Source organism: Gossypium hirsutum, chromosome D02 (genome assembly GCF_007990345.1).
Source record: "Gossypium hirsutum isolate 1008001.06 chromosome D02, Gossypium_hirsutum_v2.1, whole genome shotgun sequence".
Taxonomy (NCBI): Eukaryota; Viridiplantae; Streptophyta; class Magnoliopsida; order Malvales; family Malvaceae; genus Gossypium; species Gossypium hirsutum.
This window is the reverse complement of record NC_053438.1, coordinates 67,068,594-67,086,276: the sequence shown is the minus strand read 5'-3', so window position 1 is coordinate 67,086,276 and position 17,683 is coordinate 67,068,594. Positions and strand designations below refer to the sequence as shown.

Sequence of the window (17,683 nt, the reverse complement as noted above, 5' to 3'; positions counted from 1 at the left end):
GGTGCTTTTGGCGAAGCTTTTTAAGGTTCCAATACCCTTATCAAGTGAGGCCTTTTAAGTCTCCAACTTGTAAAAAACATCTATTAGTGAAGTTGAGCGTAACTTGCTAAAGCTTCAACAAACAATACTACAACAAGCAAAGTGTTCAAGTATGCTTCACCAAACTTGCCTTTAAAGTTTTTGTTTTCAGGATCATTACACCAAATTCGCCTCCTAGGTGTCTTATTTTGCCTCTTTAGGACGGCTTCGCCTAGTTGCTTTCTAAGCTTGTGAAGACCACCCACAAGCCTCACAAACAAATTGACTCAAGACTACCCATTCTTACAAATTACCATCAAGTCACCCTGCCACATCCTAATGAAGTACCCATGTCTTTATAGCCACATAAGGCATCATTCTAGTAGGAAACATACCAAAACTCTCCCTCCTCTATAAAGCCTTCTCCATCACAAGAAGAGGAGACTCCACGACATGCCAAAGCTCTGCAAAATATCTCCCAAAAAGCTTCTAAGTTCATAAGATCCTTGTAAACCATCATTTCTAGTGGTTTTTTGCACTACTTACAATGTGAATCACCTTATTTTAGCAACTTTTCACATTATGGTGTGAGAACCATTCTAACAAGCTACCCCACTTTTATGTTGTAACACATTATAGAGAGATATTAAATTAAATAAAAACCATGTATAATTTTAAAATTTATTAATAATTTTCTAACTTTGTTCCCTATATTCTTTTGGAAAAAGAAAACAAAAAGTTGTGATCTAGCTTCTATTAAAAGTTGCAAAAGTTGGGAATCTTTTACTATTAATTGAAAGTGTAAAAAAGTTATTTAAGCAAATATACGGAGGTCAGGAGTAATTAAGGGTTTAGATAAAGACACCAAAAACCTCACGCCTAGCCTCCTTGTTTTTCCCAGCTCTGCTAAAACCCCTCTTAAACTCTCTCTCTCTCTCACTTTTCAATACAAAGAATCAAATTTATTTCTTTTCGCTTTTACCCACTCACCCCATATCTGCAATCTGCGTTTTTTTTAAAGTGTTGTAAAATCAATCTATTTTGATTTCATGGCAATAAGGACTGCTGGGAAATTGTTTAAAGATCTCGTGCGCCAAAGGGTTATTTCCACTTCCATAGGACCCTCTAGACATTGCTCTTCCGCTGCTGCTTCTGCCCCTAAAATCCCTCATTCTTCAAAAAAAGTAAGGTTTTTTAGGGGCGATTTTTGCTGTGTTTATGGGATTTTTGTTTTAGTTTCCATTAAAAATCTAAGTAATAAAAGTTGGGGTAAGCTTAGTTAAGGATATGGGTATTTTGGGAAGTTGTAATTAGGAGGATCAAAATGGGTTCTTTTGCTTGACCAACTTAAGGGAAGCACGTTTGATAGCATTGACTTCTTACTAATTAACTGGATTTTCTATTTCTTGTGATAGTTTAAAACATTGAATTGAGTTTATTTGGTTGTATGCATGAATTTTATGTTGTAATAGATGATATTTTATGATTTCATGGTCGTAGGGAAGAAGATTACTGACTGGAGCTACCATAGGCTTAATTATAGCAGGTGGAGCTTATGTTAGCACTGTTGATGAAGCAACTTTCTGGTACTTATTTTGGACATCCCAGTGAAATCTCTTCTTTGAAACTTTTAAACGTTTTCCATATTTTGTCTCATTTTGCAAATGAGGAGGGGTTTCCCCTTTTTGGTCTTGATTTTGTTGGATTTTGAAAAATGCTCCACTGGCTCCCCAAACTTTGATATGAAAAATACATTGGAAAATGAATGAGCCTCTTCAATGGACACATGCCTTTGCAAGTTATATGACTAAAATGGCTGTTAAAAAATCACAGTAACCTGTCAGATGGAGATTTTGTTAGTTTTCTTTATTTTCATCTCTATTTTTTCTTTTTTCATTTTTAGTCTGAATTGATAACTATTGTGGAAGAACTCAAACTAAAACAATGTGAGATAAAAATCGTTATGGCCAATAGCCTTTATCTATGCTTTGTTTTTAAAATTTTAATTAAAAGTTTTGTGGATCCATTGATAGAGATACCTGATTTTGAAATGAATCCTCATCTTATATCTCTATTTGAGACCAACTTATACAATATTTGAATCTTGGCAGTGGTTGGCTGTTCTCAGCGACTAAACTTGTAAACCCATTCTTTGCACTTTTGGATGCTGAGAAAGCTCATACACTAGCTGTTGCAGCTGCTTCTCGTGGTTGGGTTCCCAGGGAGAAGAGACCTGATCCAGCGATTCTGGGATTAGAAGTTTGGGGAAGGAAGTTTTCAAATCCTGTTGGTCTCTCTGCTGGCTTTGACAAAAATGCAGAAGCTGTTGAAGGTTTACTTGGTATGGGTTTTGGCTTTGTGGAAGTTGGATCAGTAACCCCTGTTCCACAAGAGGGTAATATCAGGCCACGCATCTTTAGACTGCGGCAAGAAGGGTAACACCAAATTCTCTTTTTGTACTGTTTCTTTTAAATATCAACTTACCTATTTTATGGAATGGGCATTAGTAAGGCAATTCTGCCTTGAGATTTGATTGCTTGAACTCATGTTGTTTGGACCTAAAGTTCTTCTATTCTATCTAACTCGATTTCTTGGTCAGTGCTATTATCAATCGCTGTGGGTTCAATAGTGAAGGAATTGTTGCTGTTGCAAAGAGATTAGGTGCTCAGCATGGTAAGAGGAAGTTAGAGACTTCGAGTTCCTCGTCACCCTCGAATGATGAAGCCAAACATGGGGGAAAAGCTGGTCCTGGAATTCTGGGAGTCAATCTTGGGAAGAATAAGACAAGTGAAGATGCTGCTGCTGACTACGTACAAGGAGTTCACACGTTATCCCAGTATGCTGATTACTTGGTAGTTCTATATTCTTTATTTGAGTTAATTCATTCCTTTCAAGTTTGCTTTGAGTACAAAAGTCTCATACCATAAAATGATAGGATTGGTTCTATTATCTAAGATGGTTGTGTAGCCTGATTTGCTTGTAATATCTTTTTCTTGCTTCTTTCTAAGGGTAGATTGATGTATATTCTTCAAAAAGAAATATCATTATGATGTATTGTTTTGAGAAGTTTTCTTTTAGTTTTTTCTTGAATTTATTTGTTTGGATCCCGTAATATTTACCTCCCTTTTCAACTTTCTTAGGTTATTAATGTTTCATCACCAAACACTCCTGGATTACGTATGCTTCAAGGAAGGAAACAGTTGAAGGATCTTGTTAAGAGGGTATAGATCTCTAGCTGTGAGCATAATCATCCTTCTGTGTATATCAGAGAGAACTTCACACTTCTCAATTTTTCTTTGCTTATTCTTGTCGAAGGTTCAAGCTGCCCGTGATGAAATGCAATGGGGTGAGGAAGGTCCTCCTCCACTGCTTGTTAAAATTGCTCCAGACTTGTCTAAAGATGACCTTGAGGATATAGCAGCGGTATGCACTAAGCTTCTACTTGTATTTAGATAATATTTCATTTCTTATTTGTATCATGTTCTTATTGTTTCTTTTCTTTGATTTTAGGTTGCTCTTGCCCTCCGCTTGGATGGATTGGTATTATTCTTCCAATTGGAAATTTATATTTCTTGTCCATGTCTTATCTGATTAGAAGCTTCTGCTTGATGGTGCATTTAAACCATTTCTTTCTATATGGTATCTATCAAGAAAGTTATATTTTCTTAAAATTAATAGCCCCTTGTTTTCTAAATGCATTGAAGAACAATCATGGATGAATTTCTAGCTTTTGATTTGTTAATGATGTTTTGGCTTAAGAAGCTGTGATCTCATAATATCTTTTTTTTTTTTTACTTTATTCTTTTATACAATACATACTGTGGAGTAAGTAGCATGATAAAGTGCATAATTTTTATCTTTTGCTTTTCAATGTTTTTTCCTGACATTCTCCTCTTTCCTGTTTTCTAGATTATATCTAACACAACCATTTCGAGACCAGATCCCGTAGATAAAAATCCAGTCTCTGCAGAAGCCGGTGGCTTAAGCGGAAAGCCTCTTTTTAATTTGTCAACCAACATCTTGAAGGAGATGTATGTCCTAACAAGGGTATGTTGTCTATTCTTATAAAAAATTCTGTTATATTGGATCTGTTGGCTTTTCATTGTCACATCTTCTATTTCTTAACATGTTTTTATTGACTCAAGATGGTCGTATCTTCAGCCGCTCTCCAAAAACCATGCTAATCTGCTTTATTCCACCGTAACATATAAAACATGAAGAAAAGCCTGAAATAGTGTTGATAAACAAACTGTCTACATAGTGTGGAAAAGTAGCCTCTTGAAACTACACAAGGGAAACTTTAATATATGAAACATCAGGGTGTTGTTTTAATAATTTGGCCAATGTTCCTTTTTACGTTGTATAGTTTGTCAGTTCAAATTGCTTAGATAAATATTGTTTGTCCGGTGGGTGTTGACATGGATGTTGGCCTTCTTGATGCTTGACGTGTAATTCACTGCTGGGGTCCACTGTATAGGAATATATTTTCCTTATTTCATTACCTTATTGGACATCCCAAGATTCTTCAGGGTTTTACTCTTGAGGGCATTAGAATTTGATTTTCATGTGGTTTTTCCTGGGTTATACTCTGAATTTGTATGGTCTACAATGTTCATAGTTATATAATTTTGAGATGTAGGTTTGCAGCTGGCCGTATCATTGGCCTTTAACGGTTTCGTGCTGTTTCGTAGTATCTTCTTTATGCAACTCATTATTTTCAAATCGATTTTGTAAAGTATTCAGATAGTTTACATCATCTTAATTCTGTTTGAATTCTATTAGTATATGCTTGTAAAGTTGTTTGAGCAAGCATCTTACTTTTAGGGTGTGCTTGGTTGGGTGAAAAAGTGGAGAGATGGGAGGGGGGAGTGGAAAGTGGTAGGAAAATAAATTTTCAATGTGCTTGGTTGGGAAGAAAAGTGAGAGGAAAGAAAATAGGAGGGATGATCATTTTCCTTCCTAGTGCATAAAAATCAATCCTTCCAATTTGGAAAGATGAGAGTAGAGAAAATAAGAGAGATGTGTATGTTAGTTCAAAATCTGCATTTTTAAAATGTTCTATCCTTCCATTTTTTAACTCTACCAAGCAATGGATGGAAAGAAAATGTACATTTTTCCATCTCTCCTACCAAGCACACCTATGGAAAGAAAAATTATGTTTTACATCCTTCTAGTTCTCTACCCCTTTAATTTTCCATCCTTCCAATTTTCTTTCCACTCTATCATGCAAAGCCTTAAAGCTGACCTATACACATCTTTGCAGGGAAAGATCCCTTTAATAGGCTGTGGAGGTATTAGCAGGTAAAGTCGGTATTCTAATTATAGTTATCTTTATTTACACCTCCATTGTGTAATTTTAATTATGAATTCAATGCAGTGGTGAGGATGCATACAAAAAAATACGAGCTGGAGCAACGCTCGTTCAGCTTTATACAGCATTTGCATATGGAGGCCCTGCCTTGATTCCCCAAATAAAGGTATATTTATTTTTCTCTCTGCTTTGTATTCAACTTGTATCTTTGCTTCTAGGGGTTTATTAAGATGTTGGGAGGTTTACTATATATGAGCCATTGTTTTGTTTTTTGACATACCCTTGTCCGACATTTTTCGGACATGGGTATGGAAAGTCGAACACTCCGAGAGGAACTGATTTCGTAAACTGCTTTGTTCGACTTTGTTATTTGTGTTTTTTTTCTTTTGCAGGCTGAACTTGCTGAGTGCTTAGAAAGGGATGGTTTCAAATCAATCCATGAAGCTGTTGGTGCTGATTGCAGATGATAATTAATGAAATCTTGTCTTCAACCAAAAACTTCACCACCAAAATAGCTGCATTTTAATTTTTTAATGTTTGGTCCCCGGAGTTATCCTATTTTGCTCACTTTTCTTCAGATTTTGCATAATTTTTTTCCTTCCACCTTTCCTCATGGGTTGGAGAGGGATTTTTACATGTACAATATGAGAAACCAATTTTGGTATATTGTATTATGGTTATGGTGTGCAATATTTTAGAAAAAGCCAAAAGAATGAAAACTAATTTAAAAAATAAAATAAACTTAGGTTCTATTTGAATGGTTATGTTTATGTATATATATTTATGAATCAAATTTTAACTGAATTGAATATATCAAATTTTTAAAAAAAATCCCTTATTAACAAATTTTCATTACAAATATTACCGTATCTAGGTTTTAATTGAAGGTTGAATTGACTTCAAGCAGTAAGGAGCTCAATTTGTCATACATTTTTTCAAGTTTTATTCTTAAATTTTAAGCTTAACTAAAAAACTGAACTCCATTTACCTTGTTTTATTTTTTGGTCAAAAGAGGAAACCCCAATACACACACTCAACAAGCCAGAAAAACCAAATGTTCCCCTAGCACAAGAGCAAGGAAACTTGACATCCTAGGAATACAAACATTAAAATCAAACAGGGGGAGCAGGCAGCCCATCTTTGTCCAAGATGTGAACCAAAGGAGATGCAGGTCTTCTAACCCATTCCTTTTTTTGTATTGCAAAGCAACCCAACTGCTGCTCTATTAGCACTTCTCTTGATTAAGCTGAAACGAACATTAGGAATCGTTGCAATTAACCTCTCCAATTTGCTCAACCCAGGCACAAGTTTCCTTCGTGTTCGCCTTTCTTTCTTAGACTAAGGAGTCAATCTCAAGAATTACTCGATCATACTTATGATTGACTACATATTCAGCACCTGCAACTCTGACAATGACTCCAATTCCAGCATTGTGAGAGTGCATATCGGAAGCCCCATCTACATTTATTTTAATCCATCCATAATCAGGCTTCCTCCACAAATTAATATTCCCTTCATTACATTCTTTTGCTTTAGATTCACCTTTAGATTGAGCAAGGCCTTCACAAATCTCAAAAATGCGAGAGATAACACTCTGAATGTAGATATCCTTCCCAGCAAAAACCCTTTCACATCTTATTTTCCAAATATATCAGCATGTAAACAAGATTCTAACCAGCATAATTTCAGCTTCAAGTTGTTCTGCAATCCCGGCAAACCAATCCACAAAAGAAGAGATGTCATCCAGTTCAAGGTGCAAACCATGGTAGATTTTATACCATATACCCCTTATCCATATGCATCCAAATAATAAATGTTAAATTGTCTCCTCCTCTTCCTTACAGATATCACGTAAAGGGCTTCTGATACCAATCCTTCTCCACACATTGAAATTTGTAGGGCTGCCTTTGAGCAAACTTTCCATATAACGATTTTAATCTTGCTAGGGAGCTTCAGGTTCCGTATCAAATTCCAGGTGCCTCTGCTAACCTGCTGCGATGTAGAAGGCCTCGATCTTGCTTGGACAGATACAGAGTGCTGCATTTTCCTGAGTTGCTTGCATCCTGACCTTGCTGTGTATTCCCCTGCTGAATTATATGGCCACACCAATCTATCGTCTTCTTCTTGGTCCCCAATAGGAATTTTAAGAATAGCATTCTTTTCCTCCTCATTTAACCAATTCTCAACAGAAGTCAAGTCCCATTCCCCTGTTTCTTTATTAATTATCTCAGCAACCTTCTGTGGTAAATCAAAGTCAACTGCACCAGGATGTTGAAGTTTATGTCCTTGAATACTCCAAACCCACTTGTCATGCCATAAATCGACATTCTCTCCATTAGTAATCTGCCATAGCAAAGAATCTTTCAGAAAATCTTTCCCCGCAACAATACTACTCCATACCCAAGAAGCCTTCCCTCCTCTCTTAGCATCCATTAGGGAGCAATTAGAAAAATAGATACATGCAAGTGTTAATGCCCAATTTCAGACCCATTGATGTAAGGAGCTTACACTACCTCAACGCTTAACAATAAGGTAAAAGGCTAAGCAAATCAAACCAAGATTTGATTATGTGAGTATGAATCTTTTTGAGAAAACGAGGAATCATACATGCACAGAATGGGTGAAATTTATTAAATTACATTCACCGAATCTGTCAATTTTTCAAGTTTAGAAAATCAACCAACTTGCGACGACTTTTTGGATGAGATCTATCTCTTAGATTCAAAGAAAAAGAAATCGATCAATCATCTTTGTAGTTCGGTCAAGAAAAAACTTTTGGATTTAATACAATAATACAAGAAAGGTCGCCTCACAAATATTGATTAGTAGAAATTTTTTTAAGTTATGACCATTTTAGTGAAGACTGCGCGAGTAAAATTTCTAGACGGGATTATTACAAGAATTATGAGTTTCTTTAACTCAAATTAAAAGCTTAAAACTCATAATTTTTGTAATAAACTCATCTCGAAATTTTGCTCACGCAATCTTCATTAAAACAGTCATAACTTATCTCTCGAACTCTAAATTGAGTAATTAAAAGTGCGTTTCGAAGCTAAGAGATTGATATTCGAACGCCATGAAGACATCTCAACCCAGAAATACTTGGATCCAATTCAAAAAGTCATCGCAAGTCGGTTGATTTCTCAAACTTGAAAATTGACAGCTTCGGTGAATGTAATAAATAAATTTTACCCATTCCATTCATGTATCATTCATCGTTTCCTCGAAAAGATACATCCTCACATATTGTCTTTTATCAAATCTTGGTTTGATTTGCTTGGCCTTCGACTTTATTATTGGGCCTTGAGATGGTGTAAGCTCATCACATTCATAAGTCTGAAATTGAACCTTGAGGCTCGCATGATTTCCCCCTTCCTCAAGAAGATTCACTCTTGAATCTTTAGCTGCATAGAAAGAAAAATGATTAGAATTAATAACAATAAAATGAAAAAAAATACTTACCTAAGCTTTCCTATGCGCCAAAACTATCTCTAAGATCAAAGATATTATTTTGATCCTACAAATTAGCTTCGATCATGTACGTCTCCTTTAAAAATAAGGTATCAACACTAAACAAAGAAATGTTAGGTATATGAATATTCAAGTAAAAAATATCCTCTAACTTTCTTTGAATATGTGTGGCCATTCATAAGAATTTACAAAGATAAGTCAAGAATTTCACATAATAATCAAAATCAAGAAGTTTAATATTATTATGTAAAAATTCATCTTTAAAGGACAAAATAGAAAATTTTGTTGTAATAGACAATGTATAAAATATTTTAATAAGTCTATCTAATGCAGCAAAATTACTATTTTTAACCGTTACAAATCTAGATAAATTCATAAAATTAATTGAAGTTTCAAACCAAGGTTTATTGAAACTTGACCAATGAGAAAGCATGTCGTAAGGAAAATTAAAATCAGTAGCATAGTTATCAAAAACATTCAAGGTATGCCCACATGTTTTAATTTCTAATGTATCTTTACTTTTCTTACCTTCTAGCACTTGTGGAGAACTATCAATGTTCAACCTACTTTTCTCCAACAAGTAAAATCTTCTATCAATGGTTGAGTAATGTAATCGGAAGTCTATCAAGGGATCCTTGAAATCCTGTAACAAAGAAACACCACTGAACAAATTCGAGTTATGGTTAGTTAAAATATAAGCATTCTTCACTTTTGCATGGGTATAATCTTGCTTTTCATTTTCTTTTTTCACTTGAGAACTTTCTAATTTTACCTCATATGTATTTTCACTCACCAAAAGTGAATCATCAAGTAGACTTTTATCACTCAAAGTCCATTTTCTCTCTGTCTTTTCAATTTTTTTTCTTTCCCCTTAACTTCCTCACAAATTTTCATCATTTTCAGTTGGTTCTTATACATATCTTTGGGCTCCAAAGGGGCTAAAGTGTATTTTTTTTCCCTTTAAACACAAGGGAGTAACTTACAGTTTGTCTTGTTGTACCATATCACAATCATATTGTCATGGTCTTCCAAGAAGCAAATGAGCGGCATGCATGAGAACTACATCGCACCAAAATTCGTCAGAATAATTCCCAATTTTGAATGCAATTAAGGATTGTTTAACTACCTTAACTTCCAAAACTTCGTTAAACTATTGTAAGTGATATGGCTTAGGATGATTTTGACAAAGGTAAAGATAAAGTATCCATTAAAAAACTACTCACCACGTTGGCACAACTACCACTATTAACAATAAGAGGACACAACTTTCCTTGAATCAAGCACCTTGAGTGGAAAATGTTATGTTGGAATATTTTCAAATATTTATAGTATCCCAATAACTATAAATGAATGGGTGTAATTAATCAAAAGATAAAACTTTTGGTCATTGGTCAAAAGTTATATCATTTGATTTTTTAAAAAAGAATTATAACTATTCAAAAAATATTATTTGAATAGTTACAAAATTAAATGAATAATTATTATTATTTATTTATTCATAAAGACACCTATTGAAAGATGTCTCTATGAAGAGACATGAAAATTCCTATAAATAGGAATGGGATTTCATTTGGAAATCATATCAACAAATTCTAATATTATTTCTTCTCTTCCTTCATTTTCTAATATTATTAGATTATTCTATAAAGTATTGCTGCAGAAATCCTTTGTAGAAATTGAATTTTTGTTATACATTACTCAGTGCATAGTGGACTATTCTCGTCAGTGCAAAACGCAAATAGTCATTGGCTTCATTGTATCCTCGAGGTTAATTTGCTTGGAACTCGTTTGCACACTGAAGATAAGTGGGGGCGAATATAACCTTAAAGATAGTGGCTTGATACACGCCTTGGAGCCTGTCCTATTTCTTCTTTTTCTTTTCGAGTTCTGATCGTGTGTTCGAGTTCTTTCCTTACCGGAGTTTTGTACTAACAATTTTAAGGTTATATTTCATGATGACTACCACAACACATGAAAGTGGAACACTAAGGGAGTTGGCTTCCAACTTTGTTAAACTTGATCGTTTTGATGGTGGCAATTTTCGACGATGGCAGAAAAAGATGCACTTTTTGTTATCAACTTTGAAGATTGCTTATGTTTTGGATACTCCAAGACCTGAAGAGAATGAAAATGAATCTGTTGCTGCAACCCGAGAAAGACAAAAATGGGACAATGCTGATTACATGTGCATGGGCCACATATTGAATGGTTTATCTGATGGTTTGTTCGACACCTACCAAAACGACGTCACCGCTAAAGAATTATGGGACAAATTGGAGGCAAGATACATGACCGAAGATGTTACAAGTAAGAAATTTCTTGTCAGTCGTTTCAATAATTATCAAATGGTTGATGGTCATTCTGTTATGGAACAATTTCGTGATATTGAAAAGATGCTGAATCAATTTAAGCAATATGATATGAAAATGGATGAAATGATTGTGGTATCCTCCATAATAGATAAACTTCCTCCATCTTGGAAAGACTTTAAAAGAAGTCTAAAACATAAGAAAGAGGAAATACCTCTTGAGGCTTTGGCAAATCATCTTCGTATTGAAGAAGAGTATCGAAAACAAGATCAGAACCTAAATTCTGGAAATGCCAAAGTACATGTTACGGAGGAAGTACAGACTACTAAACCATTCAAGAGAAAGTTCAATCAGACTGATAGAGCACCTAAGTTCAAAAAGAAACAAAAGGGCTCATGCTATCATTGTGGAAAGCCGGGACATTTCAAGAATGAATGTCGATTTTTAAAGAAGAAATCATCTTCTAAGGCTGATAATAACGAAAAGTTTGTTGCAATGATATCTGAAATTAATATGGCACAAGATGATAATACATGGTGGATTGATACCGGAGCAACCAAACATGTGTGCAAAGACAAAATCATGTTCACAAAGTTCACACAATGTGAAAATGACAATGTCTTGTACATGGGAAATTCTTCCATCGCAACAATTAAAGGCAAAGGGTTTGTTGAACTACAATTCACTTCTGGAAAGGTTTTAACCTTAAATGATGTATATTATGTACCAGAAGTTAGGAAAAATTTAGTGTCTGGAAGTCTGTTGAATAAGTTTGGTTTCAAACTTGTTTTTGAGGCAGATAAGTTTATTTTGTCTAAGGGAGGAATTTTTGTGGGAAAAGGGTATATGTATAAAAGCATGTTCAAACTTAATATTATTAATAAGAATAAAAATACTATTTCTGCTTATATGGTTGAATCATTTTGTTTGTGGCATTATAGATTAGGTCATTTGAATTATAGAAAATTGAATGACATGTATAAATTAGATTTAATTCCTGTTTTTAATAATAATATTGAAAAATGCAATACCTGTATGTTGACTAAAATTACAAGAAATCCTTTCCCTAAGGTTAAAAGGAAAACAAAATTGCTTGATTTGATACATAGTGATTTATGTGACTTGCATAATACTCCTACATTAGGTGGAAAGAAATATTTTGTTACTTTTATTGATGATTGTTCTAGATATTGTTATGTATATTTATTGCATTCAAAAGATGAAGCGCTTGATAAATTTAAAGTTTATAAATCTGAAGTTGAACTTCAGTGTGAATCATTTATCAAGTGCTTAAGATCGGATAGAGGTGGAGAATACTATAATCCAAGTTATTTTGAACTCACTGGAATTGTCCATCAAGTTTCAGCCCCTTACACACCACAACAAAATGGTGTAGCTGAAAGGAAAAATAGAGTCTTGATTGAAATGGTAAATTCAATGTTATCATATTCAGGTCTTGGACAGGGTTTTTGGGGAGAAGCTGTTCTAACAGCTTGTCATATATTGAATAGAGTTCCTAATAAGGAAACTAAAATAACCCCCTATGAACAATGGAAGAAAAGGAAACCAAACCTTAATTATTTAAAGGTTTGGGGTTGTAGAGCTATTGTAAAAGTTCCAACACCTAAACGTAAAAAGTTAGGTGAAAGAGGAATTGAATGCATATTTATAGGTTATGCACATAATAGCAAGGCATATAGGTTCATAGTAATTGAACCAAATGATTCAATTTCAATTAATACGGTTATTGAATCAAGAGATGCTATTTTTGATGAAAATAGATTTAATTCTATATCAAGACAATTACAACCACAACAATTGATTCATTCTTCAAATGAGAATGAGATTCCATTGAAACAAATTGATAATAATGATGAATCTTGTCAAGAATTAAGAAGAAGTAAGAGGATTAAAAAGGTCAAAGATTTTGGACCAGATTTCATTATGTTTCTTGTAGAAGGAAAAGGTGAAAGTATATGCAATAAGATACCTTATTGTTATAATACCGAATCTGATCCTATTACATTTGAAGAAGCAGTGAAATCTCAAGACTCTGCTTTTTGGAAAGAAGCAATAAATGATGAAATGGATTCAATAATGGGAAATCAAAGGTTGTAAATGGATCTTCAAAAAGAAAATGAAGGTCGATGGAACCATTGATAAATTTAAAGCAAGGTTGGTAGCAAAAGGTTTTACACAAAGACAAGGTATTGATTACTTTGATACCTATGCTCCAGTAGCAAGAATTGCTACAATTAGACTATTAATATCACTTACCTCTATATATAATTTGGTTGTTCACCAAATGGATGTTAAAACTGCATTTTTAAATGGTGAATTGGAAGAGGAAGTGTACATGGAGCAACCGGAAGGATTTGTTGTTCCAGGACAAGAGCATAAGGTATGTAAGCTTGTTAAATCTTTATATGGGCTTAAACAAGCACCAAAACAATGGCACCAAAAGTTTGACAAGGTTGTTTTAGCTAATGGCTATAAAATAAATGAATCCGATAAGTGCATATATAGTAAATTTGATAATGGAAAGGGTGTTATAATTTGCTTATATGTAGATGACATGCTCATTTTTGGCACGGATTTGGAACAAATAGAAAACACAAAGAAATGCTTGTCAAACAACTTTGCTATGAAGGATATGGGTGTAGCAGATGTTATTCTTGGGATTAAAATAACCCGAGATGAAAGCACTATAGCTTTATCACAATCACATTACATTGAAAATGTGCTTAAAAAGTTTGATCTTTTCAACTGTATACCAGCATCTACACCCATGGATCTTCAATTAAAATTAGTATCTAATGCTGGTAGGAAAATTGATCAATTGAAATATGCAAGTCTAATTGGTTGTCTTATGTACATAATGACTTGTACAAGACCAGATATTGCATATGCTATTGGAAAATTGAGTAGATACACAAGTAATCCAAGTAGTTTGCATTGGCAAGCTTTAAATAGAGTACTTAGGTACTTAAAGAAAACTATTAACTATGGATTGTGTTATAATGGATATCCTCCAGTTTTAGAAGGGTATTCGGATGCTAGTTGGATTACAAGTTTGGAAGATCATGCATCTACTAGTGGGTGGATCTTCATTCTTAGTGGAGGAGTCATTTCTTGGGGTTCCAAGAAACAAACATGTATTACTGATTCCACCATGGCAGCAGAATTTATTGCATTAGCCGCTGCATCTAAAGAAGCAGAATGGTTAAGAAATTTGCTTTATGATGTACCTTTATGGCTTAAGCCAATTTCACCTATTTCTATCCGTTGTGATAGTGAGGCTACTCTAGCAAAGGCATATAGCCAAGTATATAATGGAAAGTCTAGACACATTGGATTAAGACATAGTTATGTCCGACAATTAATCTCTGATGGAGTGATCACTATTAATTATGTGAGGTCAAGTGAAAATTTGGCAGATCCTTTGACAAAAAGTCTTGCTAGAGATGCAGTAAAAAGGACCTCAAAAGGGATGGGACTCAAGCCTATTAACTAGAGTCACCCATGATGGAAACTCGACTCAACGCTTGGTATAACGTCAAGTCTTGAGTTCAATGAGACAAAGTACATCATTAGTATGTGACTGTTAGCACTATAAATAAATCCATCCTAAGATTAAAGTGCTAGGTACCAGTAATGATAAGGGAATGATGAGTAATGTACTCTTAATGGACCCATAACATAAATATGTTAGAGTGTTATAATTACGGGAACACTTTTGATGGGATCTACCTATGTGAGTGGAAGTGTGGCCGCTTCTAGGAGCTTAAGGGCTTGGCTCTGACAGCACTCATGAAAAGAGGACATAGACACATGGCTATAATAGTGTCCCTAGATACTATGCATTGACTGATGTTGAAATCATTGTGTGAGATGTGTTCAGTTAATCAAATGGAATAGTTGGTTCAAAGCTTAGTCTACCATACAATTTCGATTAACTTTAACATGTTTTCACTAAGTGAAGGTTCAATCGTAAGACACCTTTATTTATGCAAATTGATTTCCAAGAATATCAAAATCTAAATATTTTGAAAATGGGGGAGATTGTTGGAATATTTTCAAATATTTATAGTATCCCAATAACTATAAATGAATGGGTGTAATTAATCAAAAGATAAAACTTTTGGTCATTGGTCAAAAGTTATATCATTTGATTTTTAAAAAAGAATTATAACTATTCAAAAAATATTATTTGAATAGTTACAAAATTAAATGAATAATTATTATTATTTATTTATTCATAAAGACACCTATTGAAAGATGTCTCTATGAAGAGACATGAAAATTCCTATAAATAGGAATGGGATTTCATTTGGAAATCATATCAACAAATTCTAATATTATTTCTTCTCTTCCTTCATTTTCTAATATTATTAGATTATTCTATAAAGTATTGCTGCAGAAATCCTTTGTAGAAATTGAATTTTTGTTATACATTACTCAGTGCATAGTGGACTATTCTTGTCAGTGCAAAACGCAAATAGTCATTGGCTTCATTGTATCCTCGAGGTTAATTTGCTTGGAACTCGTTGGCACACTGAAGATAAGTGGGGGCGAATATAAACTTAAAGATAGTGGCTTGATACACGCCTTGGAGCCTGTCCTATTTCTTCTTTTTCTTTTCGAGTTCCGATCGTGTGTTCGAGTTTTTTCCTTACCGGAGTTTTGTACTAACATGTTAGCCCTTTGCACTTCTTCAGAATTGTCCCTTACTTGAATGCTAAGGGATTGTTACACTACAAGATAATGGGACTCAAGCAAATCGTCCTCATCAGTAGGAAGTTCCAAACCTCTTCCATTATACACTCGTAATAAAAACTAAACAACTCCAAGATGCAAAGAAAAGATATTAAGATTTTATCGCTTGTAAATTTTAAAGAGTAATCAAACTCAATAATATTAAAAAAAACTCAATAATATTAAAAAAGATGTGGGATCACTCTCTAACAAAGTTGATCTAAGGCTTTAAGAAGGTAAAGAAAAACTTGACTCCAAAGAAAGTAAGTTACACAAAGAAATGAGAGGCAATTGTTTCCGTACCTATTAACACAAGAAGCAAAAATGTGCTAGAATAGAATAAGAAAAGCTAAAAACAAAAGAAAACCTAATGCTAGAATCAAAGAAAATAAACTACCTAATCGAAAACTCAAAACAATGGAAAACAACTTGAATTCTTTTGTTCGAGGTGTTCCTAATTTCCAAAAATCACAAAATTTAAACTGGAATCTCCTTGAATAATGTAGATCTGATCTAGAAAATTTTTCCACAAAATTCAACTCACAAAATATTTTTTTTCTTTTTTTTCATATTTTTTCTGTTTTTGCACATTTCTTGATCACTTTTTTGTAGGAAATATTTTTTAAAATTCTAAGAAAGTGCCAAGAATCAGTATGTAAAATTTCATATCATTTGGAAAATGTTTACCCACTAAAAAATAATTTTTTTCGAAAAACTTTCTAGGTAAAAAGAAAAAAAATTGTTTTAAGGTTGTTTACTGGAAATCAGTTTATAAGAAAACAAAGAGAATCTAAAACGCTCAAATCTGATGCCAAATGATAAAGAAGGGGAGGGGGAAGGATCGAATTCAAGTTATTCGACTCAAGAAAGAAATATTTGGATCTGATTTGAAAAAAAATAGTAATAAATAAAACAAAAACATTACAAGAAAAAAATTTAAGAACTAATAATAAATATTCAAAATAATAAATAAATAAATAAACAAAATTTAACAATAGTAGATGGATCGAATAAACCGATGGATATGATGGATAGAAGGATAAGTGTCCAATTGAACCATTTGAGATATAAATCTCAACAAACTCAATTAATAACTCTAATCAACCCTCCAAGAAATAATTATTGGCAAATTGAAGGATGAAGAATGAATTCCCATGACTCCTTGAAGAAAACTGAGAAGAAAAACTATTTCTAAAAATCACAAGAAAGAAATCTTGCACATAAAACTAACTCCTAAAGTTGAAAACTTTATTAATGAAAACAATTGTCTTTAATTAACAATGAAGAAGCCTTTATATAGGCTAACTAAGTACATCCAAATAAAATTTTAAAGTACAATTAAACTCTAATTAATCTAAATAAGAAGTAGTTTTAAATTAAACTTCATTATTTGATTAAAAAACATAAAACTCCTAAACAACTTAAAATATTTAAACAATATCTAAAATTCAGAATAAATAAATAATAAAACCTAATAAAAACAATATTGGGTTCGTATATAATAAAAATTAAGCCTAAAAATCAAACCCGATATGATTTAAACTCGAATTAAAAGCCTTAAACTCATAATTTCCATTATAATCTCGTCCAGAAATTTTGCTCGCGCAGTATTCACTAAAATGGTCATAACTTGATCTCTAGAACTCAAAATTGAGTGATTCAAAGTGCATTTCGAACCTAAGAGGTAGATCTTTAAACGCCATAGGACAAATCAACCCAGAAGTACTTGGATCCCATTCTAAAAGCCATCGTAAGTCGGCTGATTTCTCAAACTTGAAAGTTTGCAGCTTCGGTGAATGTAATTTAATCAATTTCACCC

General features: G+C 33.4%; 2 protein-coding genes across 2 annotated transcripts; one reads left to right on the top strand and one right to left on the bottom strand.

Moving 5' to 3' along the window:
- The first annotated feature begins 864 nt into the window (after positions 1-864).
- LOC107909020 (dihydroorotate dehydrogenase (quinone), mitochondrial) lies at positions 865-6,087 on the top strand. The gene is made up of 11 exons (XM_016836384.2): positions 865-1,202; positions 1,519-1,604; positions 2,130-2,453; positions 2,618-2,870; positions 3,159-3,239; positions 3,334-3,441; positions 3,529-3,558; positions 3,928-4,065; positions 5,282-5,319; positions 5,396-5,495; positions 5,722-6,087. The coding sequence occupies exons 1-11, from the start codon at positions 1,068-1,070 to the stop codon at positions 5,794-5,796; spliced, it is 1,368 nt and encodes a 455-aa protein (XP_016691873.1). The 5' UTR covers positions 865-1,067; the 3' UTR covers positions 5,797-6,087.
- A 275-nt stretch (positions 6,088-6,362) lies between these two features.
- LOC107907745 (uncharacterized) lies at positions 6,363-7,762 on the bottom strand. Its single transcript, XM_016835067.1, has 4 exons — positions 7,172-7,762; positions 6,717-6,938; positions 6,540-6,667; positions 6,363-6,420 (listed from the first exon to the last, which is right to left on the bottom strand). The coding sequence occupies exons 1-4, from the start codon at positions 7,760-7,762 to the stop codon at positions 6,363-6,365; spliced, it is 999 nt and encodes a 332-aa protein (XP_016690556.1).
- Between the last annotated feature and the right edge of the window lie 9,921 nt (positions 7,763-17,683).